The 23832-nt window shown below is 36.7% G+C and overlaps 1 protein-coding gene across 2 annotated transcripts; it reads right to left on the reverse strand.

Moving 5' to 3' along the window:
- Positions 1-7742: 7742 nt before the first annotated feature.
- Positions 7743-22583, reverse strand: LOC136255893 (uncharacterized). Of its 2 annotated transcripts, XM_066048793.1 has the most exons (12): positions 22448-22583; positions 20260-20613; positions 16646-17032; positions 16296-16595; positions 15511-15846; positions 15070-15453; positions 14728-15018; positions 14347-14450; positions 10503-10653; positions 10383-10441; positions 9870-10336; positions 7743-8153 (listed from the first exon to the last, which is right to left on the reverse strand). In XM_066048793.1, the coding sequence occupies exons 1-12, from the start codon at positions 22500-22502 to the stop codon at positions 7892-7894; spliced, it is 3150 nt and encodes a 1049-aa protein (XP_065904865.1). In that variant the 5' UTR covers positions 22503-22583; the 3' UTR covers positions 7743-7891. The 2 variants fall into 2 exon arrangements, with proteins under 2 accessions (XP_065904865.1, XP_065904866.1); XM_066048794.1 differs by lacking the exon at positions 16296-16595.
- Positions 22584-23832: the final 1249 nt, after the last annotated feature.

Consider the following 23832-nt stretch of genomic DNA (forward strand, 5'->3'; position numbering starts at 1 on the left):
AAAATCCCATAAGGGGAAAGTGACCTTTTGCATGACCTTTTTAGCCATTTTTAGCAAAAAAAATAGGATTCCTGCTTCTATATCAGCTGTACACTATCCAAACTATTTACATTTGGTATCAAATGATTGTTCTCACTATAAGGAATAAGATGATACTTGTTTGGTATCCATAGCTTAATTGTTTCTAAAGTTATCATCATTTTACTGGACAAAACTGACATTATTTAGTACCGCCCACACACTTAATTAAATTTTGGTTTAACCCATTTATTGCTTGTCTAATGGTAGTTTTCCCATGGCAAGGGACTTTTTTATAACAGAGGGTCATAATGAAGACTAGAAGATGCATTTGTTACCATGGAAACCGAGAAATAGCGTAGTTGTATATGCAATTGTAACTAGATCTGCAAAACTGGTCTTATCGCCCAAGACAGGAAGTTTGATTTTTTTCACACAAACACAAAGCTTTAAGAATGTACTATCGAATTTCACTGCCATAGTTGACCAGAGTAAAGTGGTCTGCTTTTGCTAGCTGCCTTTTTCAAGCAGTGGCGAGCCATACGAGTGGTCTGGGGCCTTGATGGAGCCCTGGCCTACCAGGAGATGGCTGTGTGTGGTTGTATAGCGCTGTGGTATTGGACAATAACCTGTGCTGTAAGTTTCCTTTCATTTTAGCCAGTTTTAAGCCCTAAATGGCCCATAACTTGGCTTAATATAGTAATAGTGGTATAGTAATAGTAATATTTAAACAGGGAGTCCAAATATATCCCAACACATTCCTCTTTAATTTTAAAACAGTATCTTGCCCGCCTTCCAGGCCCGCCGCCTCCCACCCCTTTTGGAGCTTGTTTGATACAGGCAACCTCAGTTTAAAAAACTATCTAAATTGGTGGGAAACTTAGCTGTTGACTACTTCTTCAGTAGATGATCTGGAAGGTAATAAATTGCTGTAAAATGTGTGAAAATCCTGTACACTGTTAAAACTGAGGTGGTCATAGCACACGTAACTAGCAGTACACCCATGCGGTACAGGCACACTTTTAAGATATAGTGTGTGAACCACACAAGACAAGCAGTGTGACTGTATATTGGTGTACATGACAGATTTGTAAATGAAAAACTATTTTCTGCTATTATAGATGATTCTAGTATTAAAAGTTAGGTGTTCTTTGGCATCCTTTATCATTTAGAGGTAGTAGGATGTATAGAAAAGCATCAATTTTATTGAATTTATGTGCTATAAATAAGTGTACTAAGCCATTACACAGACACATTACAATAAAATGTGTATTTGTGCATATGTGGTATGTTAATGTGTTGTACATAGCATGCACTCCTGTGGTGTAGGAGATGATAGTTTACATTTGTCCATTAGCTAGCAAATGTGAACCATCATCTCCTACACATCACATACTCCACCGAAGTATGTGATGTGTATGTGGTATGCAAAAATACACATTTTATTGTAGTGACAATTCAAGTCGATGAGCACAGCTGGTATGTTTGTATCAATAAAGTAACCAATTTGCATTAACCAAGAGTAAATCTACTCTTGATTAGCATTAACTCATAGAATTTCCATTAGATTAATCCAGTCAACAGTAGAGAGATGAAAAATTTGTATACTGATGATCAGTGGGGCCCATACATATTTTAAGGTAGCCTCAGTTGAGTGAAATTAAATCCACAATCAAACTCCAGGCTTGGTGATATAGGTTTTGTATACATTTTGAAACAATGTTTAAGTAGAGATTTGAAAGCAGTAAGTTGCTGACTAACTAATAGTGTTGTGTACTGTTTGTATATTGCTGACATTCCAGGAATGTTACATCAATTATGAAACTGCAGATGACGTAATATTTCACAATAATACTATGATGAGTAGTTGACTTTGATAATAAAGCTATCACATTCTACCCTTCCACTCCTGAATGCACAAGTACTTTTTTTTCAGCTGTACATGTATGGTCACACTATTATTAGTGTGACTAATATGGTGTGCATACTACTCTTGTAAGGATGTGCCAGTTTGGACAACAATATCACACCTGTGTTAGTGTGTTGTGACCACTACTGTATTTACAGTGTATGCGTAGCTACCACCACTGGCAAGCCACAACCCTCTGAATATTTAAAACTAATGTTTCTCGATACTTTTAAATGGACGATAAGACCGGTTTTCCCAGAGACAGTCACAATTCAGTTGTTTCATGCTCTATTGTCATGAAGATGGATTTAATTCTTTACAATTCCAAACCTGACATTAAGTTCGGTACATATACAATGACATTGAAAATTGTATGGCTGTGGTAGTGGAAAGTCTATTTTCTTGTGTATATAAATGGTAAGTTTTGCTTTCATTTAGTGTTGGTATCTGTATCACTTCTTCATGGATTGGGGGTATCTGAGTTGGTGCAGCCTGTTCCCTTGCAGTAGTCACAAACAGATACAAGAATATCGGTGTCATCACCAACTAGCAGAGTGTCTGCTACTCTGGCTAATTCTACTGCTTTTTGTACATTCATCACACCAGCATCTCCTGAAGCATGGTACACTTTACAATTTCTTTCCAAGAAGCAGCTAAGCATATTAATGAACTGTTGCTTGTTGGTGCTGTTCAATAAAAAAGTTCCCTACTTCATGTTCAACTTTGTATCTTTGGTGAATGACATAGCCACTCCAGAGCATCCTTTGACCCTCCTCAGATGCACCATATCTTTTGTTGATGACTTCTCATATGTCATTCACCAAAGATACAAAGCTAAATATGAAGAAGGGACCTTTTTATCGAACAGCACCAACAAGCAGCAGTTCATTAATATGCTTAGCTGCTTCTTGGAAAGAAATTGCAAAGTAAGTGTGTACATATAATCATGTACATATAATGAGTAAATTGCAAGCTCCAGATGAGCTGTTGAAAATGATTAGATGTAACTGCCACACTGACTACAGCAGCATGAGATGCACTTGCAAGAAATTCAATGTGAAATGCTCTTCTGTTTATGGCAACTGCAATGGAACAGGCTGCACCAACTCAGATATCTCAATCCATGAAGAAGATGATACAGACACCAACACTGAATGAAAGCGAAACTTATCATTTATATACACAAGAGAACAGATTTTCCGCTACCATGGCCATGGTTGAAGTACAATTTTATTATAATGAGTGTCATTGTGTATGTACCTAACTTAATTTGTACAATGTCAGGTTTGAAATTATAAAGAATTAAATCCATCTTCATGACAATAGAGAATGAAAACAACTGAATTGGATATAAAGCTATGCTATTTCTTGGTTTCCATGGTAACATATGCACCTTCTAGTCTTCATTGTGACCCTCTGTTATAAAAAGTCCCTTGCCATGGGAAAACTACCATTAGACAAGCAATAAATGGGTTAAACCAAAATTTAATTAAGTGCGTGGGCGGTACTAAATAATGTCAGTTTTGTCCAGTAAAATGATGATAACTTTGGAACAAATTAAGCTATGGATACCAAACAAGTATCATCTTGTTCCTTATAGTGAGAACAATCATTTGATACCAAATATAAATAGTTTGGATAATGTATAGCTGAAATAGAAGCACAACTCCTATTTTTTTGCTAAAAATGGCTAAAAAGGTCATGCAAAAGGTCACTTTCCCCTTATGGTATTTTCCGGGACTTTTGATATGTTATAGAGCACATTTTTCTGTGCTAGAAACTGTTGAAACCATTTGTGTTGCAATTAGTTTAAGGTCAAACCATAAAATGACTGGACTATAAATAACCAAAATTAATAATTACTTTGAGCTACAGTAAAAAAATACATGTATCAAAGCAATGATTGCTACTAAGCTCACAACAGATACACATAGTCAAAAGAATAAAATATCTCTGGATTGCACTTTCCTTTTAAAAGATTGAAGCATTCATTGTATCATGTTTAATTGCAATTTGCAGTGCATTTACATCTTAATCCTGAGCTCTTTATTTCCTTGATATATAATTTTGTGCAGTTCAAAATGCATACGGCATTAATTTACAATGACAACAAGTTGAGATGCATACTAAGGAACTGATATTTTCCTGCGTCCTTCCAATCCCACTGGCAACACAGAGACTATAACAGCTGCTGCTTTAAGCCCACCAAATTGCTAATAAAATAATGTGCTATGGTGGATACCTTATTCATAGCTATTGGTATGCCTCACATATCACTGCATTGGTAATTGTAAACACTAGCCATATTTAGGGATACAACTCAAAGTTGTAGCACCACACAGATAAGCAGGACACATGTTGAACTCTATTCCATGCTACATATGATCCTCTGAGATTAAAACAACACTTGAATGCATGTGTCTAGCATACATGCAACCAAAAGTTTTAGTGTGCACATATAAATTAACCAGAAACTTCATTAACCAAAATCATTTCAATAAAAACACTTGAATACAGAATGTCATGCGTACTCCTTTAACACTATGAATGACACCACCCAAGCTCTGATATATCATTACTCTTGCATGGACAGTTTAGCAAAAAAAAAAAACTCAAGTTCCATTTCAGAGAAGCTCTACTTCACATGTGCCAACTACACCATGTTGACGATGATGACATCTGTATTTGGTCCCATAATGTTCTTTAGACCTACAGAACTCCAAACTTCAAGTAACTAAAGCAAGCAAAATGACAAACCACAGACCATGACCATTAATACATTTTTGTGTATGATGACTATATTGATTGCTTGCAATTGCCTCAACTGGAGATCATCACCAACAAGCCATTTAAATGCTAACCATGTAATGCAGGGAAAAGGATTGTTTTCAAATGAAAGAAGCAGAATAATTATTCACAGATGGATTATATACATAGCCAAACAGAGTTAATTATTGATCATGATGGTCTATTTAGGGCTCAAAACTGGTTAAAACTAGAGGATATAACTTTACAGCAGCTAGCACCAATGTTCAACATCAAAAGAAATTTTGTGAGTGTGCATGTGTGTGAGTGCATGCACAAATTGCTCAGTTTATCAGTAAATTTATCTAAACTGAGAGAAACTACTAGGTCCTTCAATTGGCAGGGAATCCAATCATGGATAATGGCTGTCAAAAATGAGCACTGGAACAAGATTAGTTAGTTCTTGTTTGCAGTTGTCTGAGATGCCGGTCTACAGTTAGTGTTATAGTAGGGTGTAGCTGCAAATTGGGGGGCAAAAGTCAGCTTCCAGTACCTTATTTAATATAAACTTTATACTGATACCACATGAAAACATTCTGGAGTTTAAAAGTGCTTTTGAATTGGAGGGTTAATATTTTACTGTACTCTGTCACACATGCACTATAGTCCAGAGGATGAAGTTTGTAAAATGGTCTGTACAGCTGCAGATTGTCGTGTACACCTAAAACAATATTCCACTAGCTGGACAGGTGTCAGCATTGGGCATTTTGTTATAGCAACCAAAGTTTAATTAGCTGTGCCAATTTTACAAAATAGCTTCGGGAGGTTAAAGTTTTACCCATAATTGTTTAATATATTGACTGTTTAACAAATCTGAAGTATTACAATTGATGTCAGAAATAATTGAATAGTCCCTGAAAGTATCATTATGCATAATGTAGTTATATGTCTCAATAACCATCATCACTTGCTTTCTTGATTTGTTTGCTTAATTTAATAACTGTTTGTTTCACTTGATAGCTGTACTACATTACTTTTAGACCTGAAAGAGCAAATGAATAATAAAGGTATTTACAGAAACACTACAGTTTTCTGGTAGGGATGTTTAATTCCAATCTTTCCAGCTGAATGCTGGCTCATTTTGCTAAAACATTATGATAGAATCAAGTGTCTCTTGGCTCTCTGGTGATAATGGATTGCCTCTTTTTGGCTTTGCCACTTTTGAAAAGCTAATACACCCTTTCTGTGTAAAGTCCATTGGGTGCAAAAAATTTATAGGTACAGTATAATTATTAGTACACAACAAAATGCTCAAAATCTCACCACGTGCTAAGATAGAATCAAACTTTGAATTTTAGACTAAACGACAAATACCGTATATGTGTTCTTCAGCTAAGCTCTTTAACTGCCTGGTGCTCAGGTTCTTCACATCATACAGTGATTTTGTTCCACTATCATCTAATTTAGCTTATTTCCAAGAAATAATGGAAGTTATGCCCTATAAGGGCACCATATGAGGTATTGATGCAATGATACAAAAAAACAGTAGCTGCCTTTTGTACCACCTATGTAAGTTAAACAGTTGAACTGCCCTGAAATGTAGATAATGCAGGATATCTGTCCATGGTCCTATATGTATTAAATGCACACATGCAATCAGGCTTCTGAGATCAGGACAACTTTCCAATAAGGACATGTACACTTAATGGAGTCCTTAGGTGTGCTATATTTCTGCATTTTAGGCTATCATTAATTTTTATTCCATTACCTCGTCCATTACCACACATCAAGTTTTAGGTAGCCACACTAAAGTTTATTTATTATTTAATTATAGACCACATTAATACATTATTTCATGTAGAGAGGAGCACAAAATGATCAACTGTTAAGGTAAATGCATTGGCTGTGTAGCAATTGCAATGCAGAAGGATAACTAATGGTTTGGAGTTCCTCCACATTTGCTCAACAGAGTGCATAGTCTTTGCACCTGTCAAGATTGAGGTGCTCTAATAGAGCAGTCATATACAAATAGAGTAGGGAAGAATGATCAATCAATAATCACCTCCCACCTGCATCATTTTTTACTTAACTAGGTGATGGGAAATGAGCAATAATAATGATGGCCTTATAGAGAGCCTCTAGCTATATTTTATACATAGTTTACGTATGACTGTGAGCTACTTCTTCATTGATGTTTATGTATACAGTATGTAAATAGATCATGACATAAATGCTCTTCATACTGAAGTTATGCCTGTTTGCAAATATTGTTAGCAAATGATCTCAATCTCTTCTGCTCATAGTACCTTTCGCTAAGTATTTACCAAATTCTTTAACATGTTATTCTCCTACACTTGTATACTGCTCCTCTATAAGCATTTTGGTAACCATGCAATTTAGCATGCAAGAGAGAACTTGCGAACTTTCAGTGATATATGAAAGTTCTCAGCATGCCAGTCAATTTGTAACCAAATTTGCAAGCAAGATCTCTAACTTCAATGATTTATAACATTAGATTGAAATAAGTTATCGATTTAGCTACTACAAATGTACTTAATCACTGCACATAAAAGTAATAGTGAACCTGTTTATTCCGGTCACCTTTGGGCCTGCCTTATTAAAGAGATGGTTGCATTAAATATGTTAATGTCATTGTGTACAAAAATGATTCAATTAGGGAGACTGTTACAATGGTCAGTTTAAATCAGGTGACCTTATGGTACAGTGATCCAAATTAAACAGGTTTCATTGTATAGTTGAATATTAAAAGTATTGCACAATCACAAATATAGTATAAGTGTTTACAGGCTGTCAATCAGTTAGTCAGTAGAAATTGTAGTAACCCATTGGAGCATTTCAGAAAGTAATTGAGCTTGCTTGGAATACTACTAAGGTGCCATGAAGGTACTATGGAGGTTGATGTCTGGCCAATATTTTAAACAGGATAATGCAAACCTTTGTGATACATAAGTTTTACCATACTTAATGATAACAAATGGTTTATGGACTATCTAGCACTACAGGTTGTAATCAAAGTGTCTGAAAGTGATTACTTTATTAAAGTATCAAGTTCCTTAATAGCCATTAAAAGATTGATATACTTAATTCATACATGTACACAATACACCTGTGTGACATCACACCATACACTATGGTTATAAAATATCTTGCAATTATATTGCACACAATCTATAAATTTTAACAGAAAAATTGTTACATTTAGGTAAAGTGGGTTTCACCATAGGCTGGATTCTGTTGAATGATAGCAGTATACCCATCTCCTGTAGTCTGACATTTTATTTTTACTGGAAGACAATCTATTGGTTGTTGATAATCTGAGTGTGATGATGCGACTACAGTTCTGTCATCCTTTACTACTGAGTAAATTGGAGTGTCTGAATTGCATTGCTCTACAGACATTGGATTAGGTATAATAGGACTGTTTGCAGTGAATTCAAAATAATCATTGTTCTGTCGTAACCTAAAGTAAAATTCACACTGATCACACAACCATTTAAAAATAAGTATGTGATTATATAACACATTTGTATCAAACAGTATGACAGTACTATTTATAGGATTCTTTCCTAAAACAAATTAATGGCACCTGCCAATTAAAAAGCCATCATAGAAATATCGTGTATACACAATGAAAAGTACCTTTAAGGAAGAGTCTTAATGATCTCTAGCATCAAACCAGTGTAATAAAAACAAGGAACTACTTCTACGTACACCTATACAGAAGACCAAATATTGAATTCAGACAACCGATTTTGGTCTGCCAGCATTCTTGCCTGCTGCCTTTCTCGCCACAGTCAGTACACAACCACTATTTCTTGCCACAGCAACAAACTCCCCTGTGGAATTTGTCTTTTCTGGTTCCGACGAGTGTTTCACTTTGCCTTTTAGTGTGTTACACTTTGACGAGTGTTACACGAGTGTTACACTTTGTGTTAATTTTTTGTATCAACACTTTCCTTAGAGGAATGTAATTAGGTGCCACAATACTATTTGAAGTGCTTACACTACATGTACGGTATATAAGAAGGAGTAGATACCCATACCAACATATATAAAACAATTGCAATGTGTCTACAATCCTTAAGTGACCAGGACACACCACCTCACCCTTAAATGTTTGGTGTTCACCCCTTAATCTCTATTGTGTAGTTCACATAAGATAAGCAACAAGATTGAGATACTCCAATAAAGCAGTCACAGCCACCCATGCATATCATGCAACTTTAGGGTTCTAATGATAAAGTAGTGAAACAAAGAGTTATGAATGATGGTAAGTATTACATAGCCATGTGGGAAATCCTTACTTTGCACAGGTGGTGGTAACATGCCAATAGATATAGGGAGTCCCACATATATGTTGTAATAGCTATTAGCATTTATTTGTTTCACTACTTTTTGTCGTTGGAGCCCTGCTTAATTTTGAAATTAATGCACAAACAAGTGTAGTGATGGTCTAAAATGATGAGTAATATATTGTATGAAAATATCTGCATGCACAAGGACTCGTATGACCACTCATGTGATTACTCATAGCATTTTCATCCTTCAGATGGTTCTGAACTTAATGTTGAGAAGGTTAAAGAAGAACAGTAGCAAGGATAAAAAGCAAAGCCACTACACTTATCAATAGCCCAGGCCTACATTTAAAATCAGGCATTTATTTCCAATGTGTGCTGGCTTATAATCGAGACAGGTATTTATTCAAATGTAGCTTTTATATGAGGTAATTATGCTGTTTGTAAGTACATTATACAAAGATCTAGTATCATTTCCAGTAGCAAAGCATAGCTAAAATTTAGTATCATAGCTACTATGAATACATGCCCTTAATGAGCTGTGATTGCACTTTCCATTTTATTTGATTTATGTGCAGACAACCTTACTTCTGCATTCCTAGACACATCAATAAAGGCTGGCAGCTATAAATTGTATCACAGGAAATTTACTATTTCTTGTAAGTGTACATGCATATACAAGCCTTTGTTACTATTATAGGTATCTGAGTGAAATGAACAGTTGCAGTTCAATCTCTGCCAATCATACATGCAGAATTGTATGCACACAAGAAGCTGTGGTTGTACAAGACAAGCCACATAAACACTGAAAAATGACAATGCATTTTCTGCAAGAAGCATTAAACTGTGTGCAAAGACACATTCACAAATCCACTGACTACCTTAACTTTCTCCTTTGCATGCTACGGTATATTGTGATTACCACCACAACAATGACTGCCACCATAACTACAATCACTGTTGCTGTAACTACTCCAGCAATAGCACCACCAGATGAACTGTCAGTGTTTGTTGACTGATCTGTAACAACACAATCTTCTGATTCAATTGAATTGACCCTTGCTGGACAACCAGGAACCACAGTCAAGATGAATAGACTAACAGTAATGTTTGGCTTCAGTTTTACCCAGTTATTTATAACGTTAACAACATCATCAGCATCAGTAACTGTAGCAGGGACACGTACAACTATTCTTGCTTTAAATACAACAGTGTCTTCAAGCTTTCCTTTTGTTTCTGGACAACTAAATAATTCATTATCAATATCAAATTCACAACCACATCTTGGTGTTATTGCCTTCGTAACTTCTAATCCAACCTCATCCAGTTTTTGTCTTTCTTTAATTTTCTGCAGGTACAATATTTACAACATCAGTGACTACTTATTGACTTACTATCCATTGAGCACAACTTCCGATAGGATACAATCGTATTTGAAACAATGCTGTATTAACTGAAACAAAAACATAATTAGATACATATGGATATTATACCTAAGGTCACAACATTCTTACTTGTGGCTACAAAAGTTGAATTAGTGATGATTTCTCCTATATTAGTAAAGGCTGTAACACTGATAAAGTAATTAATACCAGACACTAGATTGGCCAATGTAATATTTGTATTTCTAGCAGACAGTGTTACAGTTTGATCAGAATAATTCACCTGCAATAAAAATGCTGATGATGACAATTAAAACAAGTAAGCGATAGTTTGTGACATGCAATGTTAACCACAAACATCACATATATTCAGTGGTGTATCTAGACTCTCTGGTTCATGGTAGGGCACAAGAGCAAAAAAGGTAACAGCACGCTCACAATAGCAGCCCTCCACCAACTATATATCAAGTACATAATTCCAACTTCATAGTTAGCCACACTGCTTCTCTGACCGCTTTATTAGAGTGATTGACTGCTCTATTAGAATCGATCTCACATACAAATACTTCTGGTATGGCACCAAAATTCTTTGGCAGGGCACAAGCAAATGGCCACCTAGGCCCATGGCCACCTAGACCCCCACCCCTACATATATCACTGCATATCTTTTGGACACATTTAGACATCTTTTGTTACTTGGAATAGTTTATAAAACTTGCATACCTACTAGGTCACAATGCTATGTAGTATTCTCAGTGTCACTCAACAACTACAGTATGGATTTTTAATTAATACAATCAGACTTTGTAAAATGGGACATCAGTGTGTATTCAATATGGTCAATCAAAATAGAATTAGGTAGCTACTCCAGTATGTACTTAAATACGTAAAGGTGATACAGACATGTGAATTGTGATGCTAACCTATAAATGTGACCAGGCCTATGAAAATAGCGCATGCAGACAAATCTACCTTTTTATGCCATTATCCTATGGCCACACACTTTTCATCAGTTATTTAACACTAACATTGGTACCTACCTACATGCAGGACCGTCTCCACATTAAATCTTTTAATGCTGGGAATAGAGACCAAGCATTAAACACAAGCACCGCTCATGTAGCTGTAGCAAGCTTTAAAAGATCATGAGGTTTCCTTATACCATCTGGCAAATATACATGAAATTAATGATGCAAACATCACAGTTGTTCATCTGTGGTTTCAACAGAGATGTAGCTCAATTATTCAGTGAGTCTGCCTTCAACGTGCTGTAAAGAACAAGCAAAAGCATTGGTACCTGCTTTACATGCAGGACAACTAATGTGACATAATAATACATTGGGAACCAAGCATAATATTAGTGTCCTACTGTATATTGCTGTGTAGCATGCATATTCTTTAAAGTACATGATCTTTTAAGTATATATAGTGAAATACTGAACGCACAGGGTTAGTAAAACTGCATGCAAGCTAAGGCAATTGTGTACCTACGTACATGTCTGGTGGTGTACACATATCCAGGGGTGGAGGAGACACTTGGGGGGGGGGGGGGGCTTCAGTGTAGCTGGGCTTATCTAGGGACTTAGTGTGCAAAGCACACCAGCATGCCAATCTAGGGGGGTCTGGGGGCATGCCCCCAAGGAAACTTTGAGAATTAACAAGGACATTTTGAGAATTAAGCCTGGGACTGATTTTAGCAGTTTATCAAAATACTATTAATATTAGTTTAACTGTTGTATTAGGGTGAATGCTCTATTAGAGTATCTCAATCTTGAGGCATCTTGAGGCAGCATCCATTGAGTCTATAAAGGGGTCTGGGGGCATACCGCCCACCCTCCAGGAGATTTTTGACTTAAAATCTTAGAGTGATTTTAGCAGTCACCATTAATATCATATTGATTGACTGTTGTATTAGAGTGACTGCTCTATTCGGGTATATCGATCTTGATTCATATAGACTGATCCAGTTGATTCACTGGAACTGCAAGTAGTTAAGCATTTGTACAGTTAGCTATTTGGTGCAATACAATCAGCACAATTGTTCAATGAGAGTTATAGATATTTTAGGGGAACTAAGTCCCTCGATAATTTTTTTTGACAGGGGCTTGTCCTCCCTTCTCCTCCGCCCCTGCACATAGCACAGTTTCAGTTTCTACATGATGTTTACCTTGCTGTCAACAAGAGAAATGAACTTGCACATAATGTAAAGCCAACACAGAAATTTGTAATTATAGAGTTACTGCATGGCAAGCAAAGGTTCATTTGTAGCGACACATAATATACCTCTTGCCATACAAAAACTCAGGTGTTTAAACACTGTCGATTTTAAATGCCCTTAAAGTAATGCATAATCCTTTAAGCAGAGCTAGAGTGAAAGATGTAAACAGGATTAGTGAAATAATTGTGCCGGGTCATGATCAATCATTTACAAACACAGTTCTTCAGTGTAAACTATGGCATCTGCATGGTGCCAGTATGTTTAGATAGAAAAGCATGTGCTGACCCCACGACCTCCTACATGCTAGTCAGGAATTCTATCACTTTAACAGTTCATGTTGTGGTTTTAAAAGGAATGTAGCTCAAGTTTTCTCTACACCTTGACCTTCTACATGCTGTAGAGAGCGAACAGAAACATGCATGAGCTTGTGATAACATTCTTAGAGTAGCTGGATGATGAATACTTCATTATCAGCACCGATTGTGTCAGTTCAGGCCGCGTTTGGTGGGTAAGCAGTGTGATGGCAGACAGACAGACGATCAGACAGCTTTTCAGTTTTATATTATATAGTTATACAACGGCCACGAGTGCTCTGCCTGATATAAACGCACGAGCCTGAGGGCCATCAGGCCCGAAGGCAAGTGCGTTTATACAGGCAGAGCACGAGTGCACGTTGTATAACTGTTATGTACCACTCACCTAATAGGTGGGGAGAGTCTCACAAGACAGCTGTAACACTTATAAAGGCTAGGTTTCTAACATCGATTGTGGGTAACCAAGCCAGACGTTGCGATGACGTTCCCCCTGCAGTACTGCAGCCACCTGAGATATTGAAAGCTAGTACGCTATGGGTTATATCACTAACCTGCATTCGCTGTTCGACTCTCATCATGTAGTGCTCAGCATGCCAGTGTGCCATATAGACTACGCACCAGACTAATCACCAGTGATTCTCTCGAGCAAAAAAAAGCAGCTAAATAGATGGTTTAAGTAAACAAAACCTAACTACTAAACGATACTAGTCTAATTCTTACTATTCACACTGGCTAAACTTGAATCTGGTGGCATGACAAAACTGGTTCCCACAATCGAACGTAAAGGTTAGTATTATTTAGAATATATTTGTTTTATAGAGTCATTGTCGAAGTGGACTACAGTTTAATCTGGGCTAAGGTGGCACCAGACTAGTAAGGTGTATAAGTACGTTTATATATATATATGTAGACTAGAGTTGTGGCCACCCGTGTTGGCTTTTTCGATCGCCATTGGCTGCTTGTAAACATTATACGTATTGGTGACGTTATGGCCCACAATCGACCTTTACATGTCAGGCTATAAAAGAATTCGAGTGATCTGTGAAGTGTCTTTCCACCTATTAGGTGAGGTGTCGTAGTGGTCTTCGCCACCGGCACTTGTGCTATGCTGCACAAAACCGCAGCCAGTGCAATATCTGTATATTGCACTGTGGTCGGTGCATTATAACTTATAATGCACTCGTTGTGGTCTACAAAACCGCAACCAGTGCGTTATAAGTTATAATGCACTCGCTGCGGTCTGCAGCAGTGCAATATACAAATTATGGCACTGGCGGTGCCTTTGAACTGCCCACGCAGAGTGGTACATATACATTTGTAGCTATATATATATATTTAATGACTTTATAAAACAAGTCACAGAATGCAGATATTCTATTCTAGAACTGAGATATGATCTGTTTAAGTTAATGTGCCCTGTTTTTGCAGGTCATAATATTATTACCTGGTAATGGAGAATTGTTGCAGGTACATTGGGTGTAGTCCAGCTTAGTACAATTATGGTTTCTTCAACTGATTCAATTGATAGGTTTAGTGGCGGAATGGGAACTAGAAGTAATAGATGATGTACACATAAAAATGAATACAATTTTGTAGCACCAAAAATGTACAACTAAATTTTTTTCTGTAACAAAATTGAAGTATCAAAAATAGCCTTTAAAACTTATTGCATCACAATCTATTGAAGTTAACATACTAGCTTGGTGTGGGTGCACATCATGAGATTGCATGCACCCAAGATAAGTGCAGTGCATGCTATCAGTAATACAGTACTACCTAACTGTTTTAATGCTGTGGATATAGCAATATTATATCACTCCCTTACCAACATTCACTGTAATTCTATGACTATCACTTCCAATAGGGTTAGTCACAGTACATGTGTATGTTCCACTATCACTTGTAGCAGCTTCACTAATGGAGTATTCAGTGTGGAACACTGCCCTTGTATTGCTATGAGTTACTGTAGTGTAATTAATGGATTGTGTTAATGGAACACCATCCTTCATCCAGGTGAATGTGTCTGGTGGAGAACCTTCTGAAGTACAAGATAATGTTAGTGGAAAGTGAATGACAGCAGGTGATGTGGTAGACTTGTTGATGATTCTTGGAGCAGCTGTGTTTATATGTTGATAATACAGTAAATGTATGAAATAAAGTGACTCACTTCTTCCAGGTAAATAAATTCCTATCCTCATACTCTTATCCACCATATCACTGTTCCTCACTATACACGTGTAAACGCCTTCTTCATAAGTGGTGAAATTTCCACACAATTCTACATTAATAACTCCAACAAAATTACTGATAGTTGCTCCACGTGATTGTACCACAGGACCATTACATCCTCCATGAGGAATTAGTTCATTATTAAAGTATAGTGAACTTGTTTCAGCATTGTTATTACCAGTAGGTCCCAAGCCAGTGACACATCTAAACAGCACATCTCCAACTGTGTACTTTGTAGTGATATAAGAATACTTATTAACAATGTTTTCAAAAGTGACCTCATTACTTCCAGTTGTAGCTACACCCCCAGTCAGTCCAGTTCCTAATAAATGAAAAGTACACTAATACAGTTAAGAAATAATTATTATGTTTGACTCACCTGATATACGAATTGTCATTGGTCTACTAGTATATTCAATTCCATAAACAATTGCAGTACAAGTGATGGTGCCAGCATCCTCTGCAGTTAGATCATTACCAGTGACAGTTTGTGTTGTTTGACCATTAGGAAAACATGTTGGATTACCATTTTTATATGCAGTGTTAGTATAACATCTTGTGTTCCATCGGTATTTTACAATTCCAAGTCGTGATAAGTCACCCTCAGATACTGTCACCATACATGTCAGAGTGACACTACTCAATATGAGATAGTCAAATGTATTAGATTGATCATCAACTGGTGTACCAGTTGGATCACTGAATATGGTTACACCTGAAATTTAAGAATACTATAATTATACATTATTAAAGTATATAAATTAAAAATGTGGCCTGCAAAATTTTTCTTGACTGTTATTCTTTCCCTATTTAAATACAGTATCAATTCAAATATAAGTCTTTTTTCATACCCTTCTTGGTCATATTCACAACACTCCCACTATGTGGACATGTATTCACATGAACACACACAAAAAAAAGAATTTTGCAATTACTAACACCATCCACATCTTTTACAGTTGCATGCAAGCTTGCACTCTATTGAATCAACATTATTAAGATGAACATTGGAACATGACAGTTTGTACGAATCCAGTTGGAAAGAGAGCACTTACCTACATATGTATGTATGTTCTGCGTGTGATTGCTCAGTTGTAAACACTCACATCATCGTTACATTTGTTCTTACTCTATTATATCTGTGCCCTGGAAATGTAAACTTACCTGTAATAGCAGTGGCAATAATATTATAACTATCACTTCCAATAGGATTAGTCACAGTACATGTGTATGTTCCACTATCACTTGTAGTAACACTACTAATGGTATATTCACTATGGAACACTGCACTGGTACTGTTATGAATCAACGTAGTGATATTAGGGGACTGTGCCACAGAAACACCATCCTTCATCCAGGTGAATGTGTCTGGTGGAGAACCTTCTGAGGTACAATACAATGTCAGTGGGGCACCAATAACAATGTTAACTATAGATGAAGTAGCAGTTGTAATTATTGGAGCAGCTACAGTATATAAATTATTATAACATAGGACTTATCATTAATTGACTCACTTCTTCCAGGTAAATATACTCCTACCCTTGCACTCTCATCCACCATATCACTGTTCCTCATAGTACATGTGTAAATACCTTCTTGATTGATGGTAAATTCTCTGCACAACAATACATTAATAACTCCAACAAAATTACTGATGGTTGCTCCACGTGATTGTACCACAGGACCATCACATCCTCCATGAGGAATTAGTTCATCATTAAAGTATAGTGAACTTGTTTCAGAATTGTTATTACTGGTAGGTCCCAAGCCAGTAACACATCGAAATAATAAACCACCATCATCTGGATCAATTGCAGTGACATGAGAATAGTTATCAATACTGTTACTAGCTCTGACATCATTGGATCTAGTAGTATCCACACCTCCAGTTAGCCTAACACCTATGTATATCAATTAGAAACAAGTGACAGCTATAACTAGATATTATATTAATATTGATGCAAAGGACATTTCTAAGCAAATGTATAAAAATGACATTTATACATGCAAGGAGAACATATACTGTATTATATCTGTGAACAAGAAATCAATGAAAAGTAGTTTTAAAAATTCACCACACTGTATTTACTACACAAAGCATATTTTACCATACAGCATCCTAATAATGAATAGACAACATCAAATCAGCTCTGCTACAGTACGTATATCTGGGTTTAATTTGTTGGTACATTTTCATGAACCACACTTGCTAATTAGGGACACTTGTTCATGAAGCATGCAGATGAAAACAGACTGTTTTATTATAGCACCAACAGTTACATGATTGCAATATTAGACTGTACTATTAGAAAGGGTACCTCAATCTTAATTCCTTTCATTCAAACTTACATTTACTGAGGTAGTTACTTGTACACCACTGGGCACTAGTTATACCACCAGAAAGTCACAAATACTGAAACGTTTATTATACAGAAATTAAAAGATCAGAGACACTAGACATTTTGGTGGTTGTCTGTTATATACAGTGTATATTGGGGATCATGGAGGTTTGCACTTTTTCAACAAAAAAAGTATTGACCAGAAACCAGACTCACAATACTTTCATGGCACCTTGGCCCAAAAGTGCCTCCTGTATGACCTGAGATGCTCCCAAAAGGTTACTACAAAATTTTTATTAATCAGTACATTTTATACTGACTGACTTGATTAATTAACTAACTCATGACTGCATCCCTGATGCCTTCAGACAAGCATAACTCAATAATGGCAAACTTGGTTTTTCACAGTTAGACATCAGGTGTAGCCAAGGGTGGGAATGAGTGGGAATTTTCCCAACCATCACAGTTCCTTGCCCGACCACCATCAACTTTTTCCCAACCATCACAAGTACTGTTGCTAGTTACACTACACTACATGCAGCACACAAACAACTCTGTGACATTTTATAGCACAAATGTGCACACACCACATCGATCCATGAATACAAACAAGTACAACAAAAACCAGAGTCCAACTGATATAAACACCATGTAAGGGAAATCCCTTGGAAAGTCCTTTTCACACTTTCAATAGACGCACGTGATTGCAGTTTAATTATTTAAAATGGAGTCGAAGTCTTGTGCCACATCTCAAGTACAGATATTAAATGTATGAGTCAGTCAGATTCTTCTAGTAACGAGATTTTGTTCCATGATGTTTTTATATCAAGTATACCACAAAAAGTGCTGTACACTAAAAGAGTGTACCAGCACTACCATTGAAGTTGAAGTAAGTGCTCTTCTAGAAAGATGATACACTCAATGATCTATGCCACCATTGCCATGAAGGTTGATGGAACAGGGAATGGAAAGAAGGTCAAGTCATTGTGAAGTACCATGTATACCATACACTGTTTATGTGGTTACTAGGCACGGCATATATACATTTGTTATAATCCATTGTAATGAATTTGTTACCAAGTACTGAAGCAGGCTGATGAATAAGGCATACACCATGTTTGCCAGGTTTTCCAGGCTCATACGTTAACGCCTCCTGACCTTTATTTTGGGTACGATGCTTGAGTGGGCATTGTATATCGCAGGCGTCTACCGCCAGTTGATTGTATAGTAGCTTGTAATTCAGATATGTATATACTTGGTTCTTGTCTCAGGCTCATTCACGTGATGTTCAACTACAACCATTGCCAATGGATACTGTAGCTACCTGTGAAGAAGGCCAGAGCTACAAGTTTTAGAATAACATGTAGTTGTGGTTTATCAATTTGCATGCCATACAAGCAGCATTTGTTTACACTATAATAGTACAGCTAGCTATAGACCTAGCGAGCATACACTTTCATAGATACTTTTAATAATGCATCACAAAAAGTGAGCATGTTTCTATGTGTGTATAGTAATACTAGGCCCAACCATCAGAAATGGGATGGCTACGCCCCTGATTACTTCAACTAGACAGGTGCCTTTTGTCATACCTACATGTTCAATGCACACTTCATGGACTTTCGTGGTAGCACGTAATGGAATCCCCATATTTGTGATGGGAATTGTCAATAATTTCTGTATAATAACTGGATTGACTGCAGATGCATTTCTTGTAATGTTCTTCATTTGTAGTGCTGTGTAACAGGCTGAGCACAGTTGAAAATATAGTGTTATGATCACCTCACTTTTCAGTAATTGATAATTGGGATGTACTGTATTTACTCGATTAGTGCCCCTTTTAATCTTGCCACTGCTATAGTTATTTTGCATTATAATTTTATAAAACAATCACCACATGTTGCTACTTACTTCTTCTATACAAGACCTTTGTTTCACTCAAGTCCTTGTAGCACAGCCATGTCACGTCTTATGCTACGTGGTCAATTTACCTCTGGAATTTCAATTATGTGACAGCCGTTTAAGTTTTACCAGGACAATACCTTTCTTAAATCGAGATGGAGGTTAATACTAAAGGTATGAGAGCACTAGTAAAGAGTAATTACAAAAGTATAGTGCGGTACTATTTGAGGGTGTGGTACAATTAAAATTATTCTCAGAAACAAGAATAAAGACCTTCGAGTACTGCACTGCGGTACTATTCGAGGGTGCAGCACAAATCTAGTAAATACGGTGCATTCAGATGAGATAATTAAATTTGGTGGCATTCCTTCTTTTGATGTGGTATGCATGGGTTCACTGGTCACGTTACAAAAAAGTAAATAAACAAGTACACGTTCGAATAGGGATAATAGAAATAAAAAGTAGTACAGTAAAACAAGGGAGGTTGTTATACTAGTGGACAATAAATCCCCTTAAATCATGACTAGTTATCTCTCAACCAAATACAGGAATAAGCTTATAGTGTATTGTGAAAGTAACAACCTTAGTGAAGTTCAAGCAATGGATCAAACCCTGTAATAATGTAGTACTGTAGCACTAAGTCACTTGCAAGCCATAAATTATGCTTAAATGAAACTAGGGTGACAAATTTACCAACACAGATACAGTCCATGAATTGATGCACCCAAATAGAAATCATATTTGAGTAGTGATCCAGAGAATATCATTACAGATCTTTACACAGGGCCTCAAACAATGCACAATATTTCATTCATTTATTCATACAAAGCTTTAATTCAGCTAGCATGTAACCTAGATTATATCATCATTAATTACAAGGTATTCACCTGATATGTGAATTGTCATTGGATCACTGGTATATTTCACTCCACTAATAGTTGCAGTACAAGTAATAGTGCCAGCATCCTCTGCAGTCAAATCAGTACCAGTGACAGTTTGTGTTGTCTGGCCATGTGGAAAACACTTTGGAGTACCACCATAATATGCAAAGTTAGCATAACATCTTGTAGTGCCCCATTGATATGCCACATCAATAAATCCTTGTCCATTTAATGATATTACATTACATGTCAAAGTGACTCTACTCAGTACAGGATAACTAAATGTGTTAGTAGATCCACTAACTGGTGTACCAGCTGGATTACTGGCTATGGTGACTGTATACGTTTGACTATCAGTACCTGTAATGATGTGCAATCATAACACTATCAAATATTATCTTTGGAACATTTTTCCAAATTCAGTCACATACAATAATGCTTCTCTAATGAGAGCATGTTCTATGTGTATGCAGGGAATCACGTATGCCCACTAACAGAAATGTTCTAGCTATGTCCCTGACTAGCAGTAATAATGTGCACTGGACAATTGCATGAGGAAATTACTGGACAGTGACGTGGCTATGCACTCATGGTTTTACTCAGGAACAAGTAACACACAGCAGTGACTATAGCAGTTTAGTGTGGCACTGGTAAAAAAAAATAAAGACAAGAATAAAATGTGGGGTTAACACATAAGGAAAGGCATGAAGCCATATAAATTGTTTTGATAAATTGGGTGATTTACTTGTAGATGCAGTGTAGAGTCTATATACTATATTAGGTATTTATGAAATATGCCAGACTAGCTACTATAGATTATAGTTGCATCATAGTAATATTATTCTGCCCAATGAACAGTAGCTATATTCTCAATTCTCTATGGGTCTCAGTCAGTATAGTTATTACATATGCAGCTGGCATTTTTAGGCCACATAATCACTGCAATGCGGGTACATGGGATAAGAAGTTTGTCACCTTGCATGTTGCGGGGGATCAAGCCACTGCTGGGTCTGGGATTTTTTTCTGCATTCTTCAACATTTCAGTTACATGTTTCAGACTCCCTGTATTCACAGGCATTAGCCTTCTCACAGGTCCCTAGTGGGATAATATTTAATAAAACCTTACCAGCTATATTTGACATCTATATCTTCAGCATCGTGAGATGTAGTCGATCTGTTGATATAATTATTAGGAAGTAGTTACTAAATCGAAAGGTTTTTATTTTCGCATCTAGTAGTTGCCCCGAGCATTCAACTTTAGGGGACGTGAAAAGTAGCAATAGTTTTACTGTTGGTTCAATAGCGAGTCCGGCTTATTGAACCGACTTTCGGTTCAGTATCCACTGCCTAATTGTTAAGTATAGCTACAATTTTATTTTGTCTTGCCAGGGCTCCTAAGCTACGCTCCTGACCCCTTGTAATTATATTGTACATGTAATTGTCACATTATCATCATCACTGGCGAATCCAGGATGGGGCATTTGGGGCCAAACCCCCCCCCCCCCCTTCACCTTGTGGAGGAGCCAGCCATACTTCTGATTAAAATACTAAACTTTGTCACGCCAAGATCAGTTTATAAAACTCTTAAAATATGCACATTTTACTAGCATTTATTACAAATTCACCTGAAATTAAAACGAACGAAAGTTAAACCACTGTGAAATTGTCACCCCGGGCAACACCTTCGTGCGTACTAAGCGCCTCTAAACATAATTATCGTGTTGCTGTTGTTTAAAACATTCTGAGCAGCTTTTAACACTCCGCCACAACCATCTAAAGGCCATAAAGGCAAAAATCAACAGTGAGACACTACTAAGAGGTGACTATTTGCCTCGCTATTTGATGCTTCAAAAATGCACCATGACTGTTCTTTAAACAAGATTATCTAGCTCTCCCAACCACTAGCTTGTTTGTGCCCCTCCCCTTGCCAACTCCTGGATCCGCCCCTGATTGTAAGTAAATTTGTATGCTATAAAGCCAACCTATAGTGTGTGACTAAATGATGCTGAGATGTGTAGCCTACTCATGAAACTCCATGATCTCGATCTTCAAAAACATTTTTGCTTATTAACAAGGCTATCCTGGTCAACCCCCACGCAATACATTATGATGCCGGCATATACCTGCATGAGCCGGCCGGTGAGAGTGGTGACAAACTTCACCAGTCCGTTGATTTGTGCAGTACCAAACTAACCTTGAATAACAACAGACAATGCTATCATAATCTCTGCCAGGTAAAGCATCTTCATTTTCCTCGACGAGTGGTAACCTTAACGCAGGCGCCGGCTTTCGCCGCATACCAAGACTCTGTAAAATTATTTCGTTACTAAGTATAGGGGCGGATCCAGGAGTTATTATATAAAATTTATATTTCTGATTGGTTACAAATTAGTTTTAAGGATGAAATCACTATCTATGAATATTAGTCTAAAATAGTAGATTTTTATCTACCATTAATTAATAAAATTGAAATAAAATTATTAATTAGTTTGCTTGATTTTTATATTTACATGGGATCCTTGCATCACCACAGTTCTGTACCATGTACATGCAGTCACAATTTATAGAAGTGATTTGTATTTGGGTGCACATACAGATTGATCAGTGTACTTTCAATGCATATGGTAGCTAATAGTTTGTTGTTACATTACAATGGAAAATAAAGCATCAGTAGCTATGTAGGTGAGCCCAAGACCCAATAAGAGGGCATGCATGCAATAGTGCTGAATTTGCCAATATTTTGTTTTTAGCCAGATTATATTTGAAGTGGGTGCGTCATTATCAACTACTATTAATATTCGTATTTGCAGCTTAAAATTTAAAGCCTTAACTGACTTTGCTCCAGCCTCTAGTTACAATAATTATCTTATCAGAAGCATTTATATCTACAGAATTGCTTATACTGTATTGTAGTAGTAAAGTGTAGCTCTAAAGCTTGGGAAATTTGATTAATAATACAATGATTACTGTGACATATCCCAGGGTGGAAAAAGCATGCAAACACAAACACATCATATATGGTTAGAGGTTGCCTACCTATACGCATCTTCCTTCTACTGTGCCAGGCTGAATAGTGCTAACCACATAAAATAATTTTCATGAAGCTGGTAAGTGCTTATAGCAAGCAATATAACAATTAAACAAGTAGCTACACAGTACTACTATGACCATGGGACAGTGCATGAAGTTTTTAACTAGGGAATCAGTGTAGATAATAAGCGGACAACTGAGAAAACCATGGGATGGGCAATATGCTCTGACACAAGGAGAGTAATTAAATATTGCATTTGCACCACAGTGCAAATTTGAAAATAAATCTTGTCAGCTAAGAAGCCTTATCAAAATGAGCTGCAGCAATCGAATAGTAGTAATAACTTTATTAAACAGGCTGTAGGACCAGGTGTCCTACAGACCTTCAGCATTTGTGCTGTAAACATAAAAATAAATAAATATGGCAGCTATGCATTACTGTTGAATGTTGTATTGTGTTAATATTTAATGTATAGTTTAATTAAAGTTTTTATCAAGTACATAACTAGCACCTCAATCAACATGCATACCCCAACTATCAATTAGCTA

This window comes from Dysidea avara, chromosome 5, assembly GCF_963678975.1.
Source record: "Dysidea avara chromosome 5, odDysAvar1.4, whole genome shotgun sequence".
NCBI classification, from domain to species: Eukaryota; Metazoa; Porifera; class Demospongiae; order Dictyoceratida; family Dysideidae; genus Dysidea; species Dysidea avara.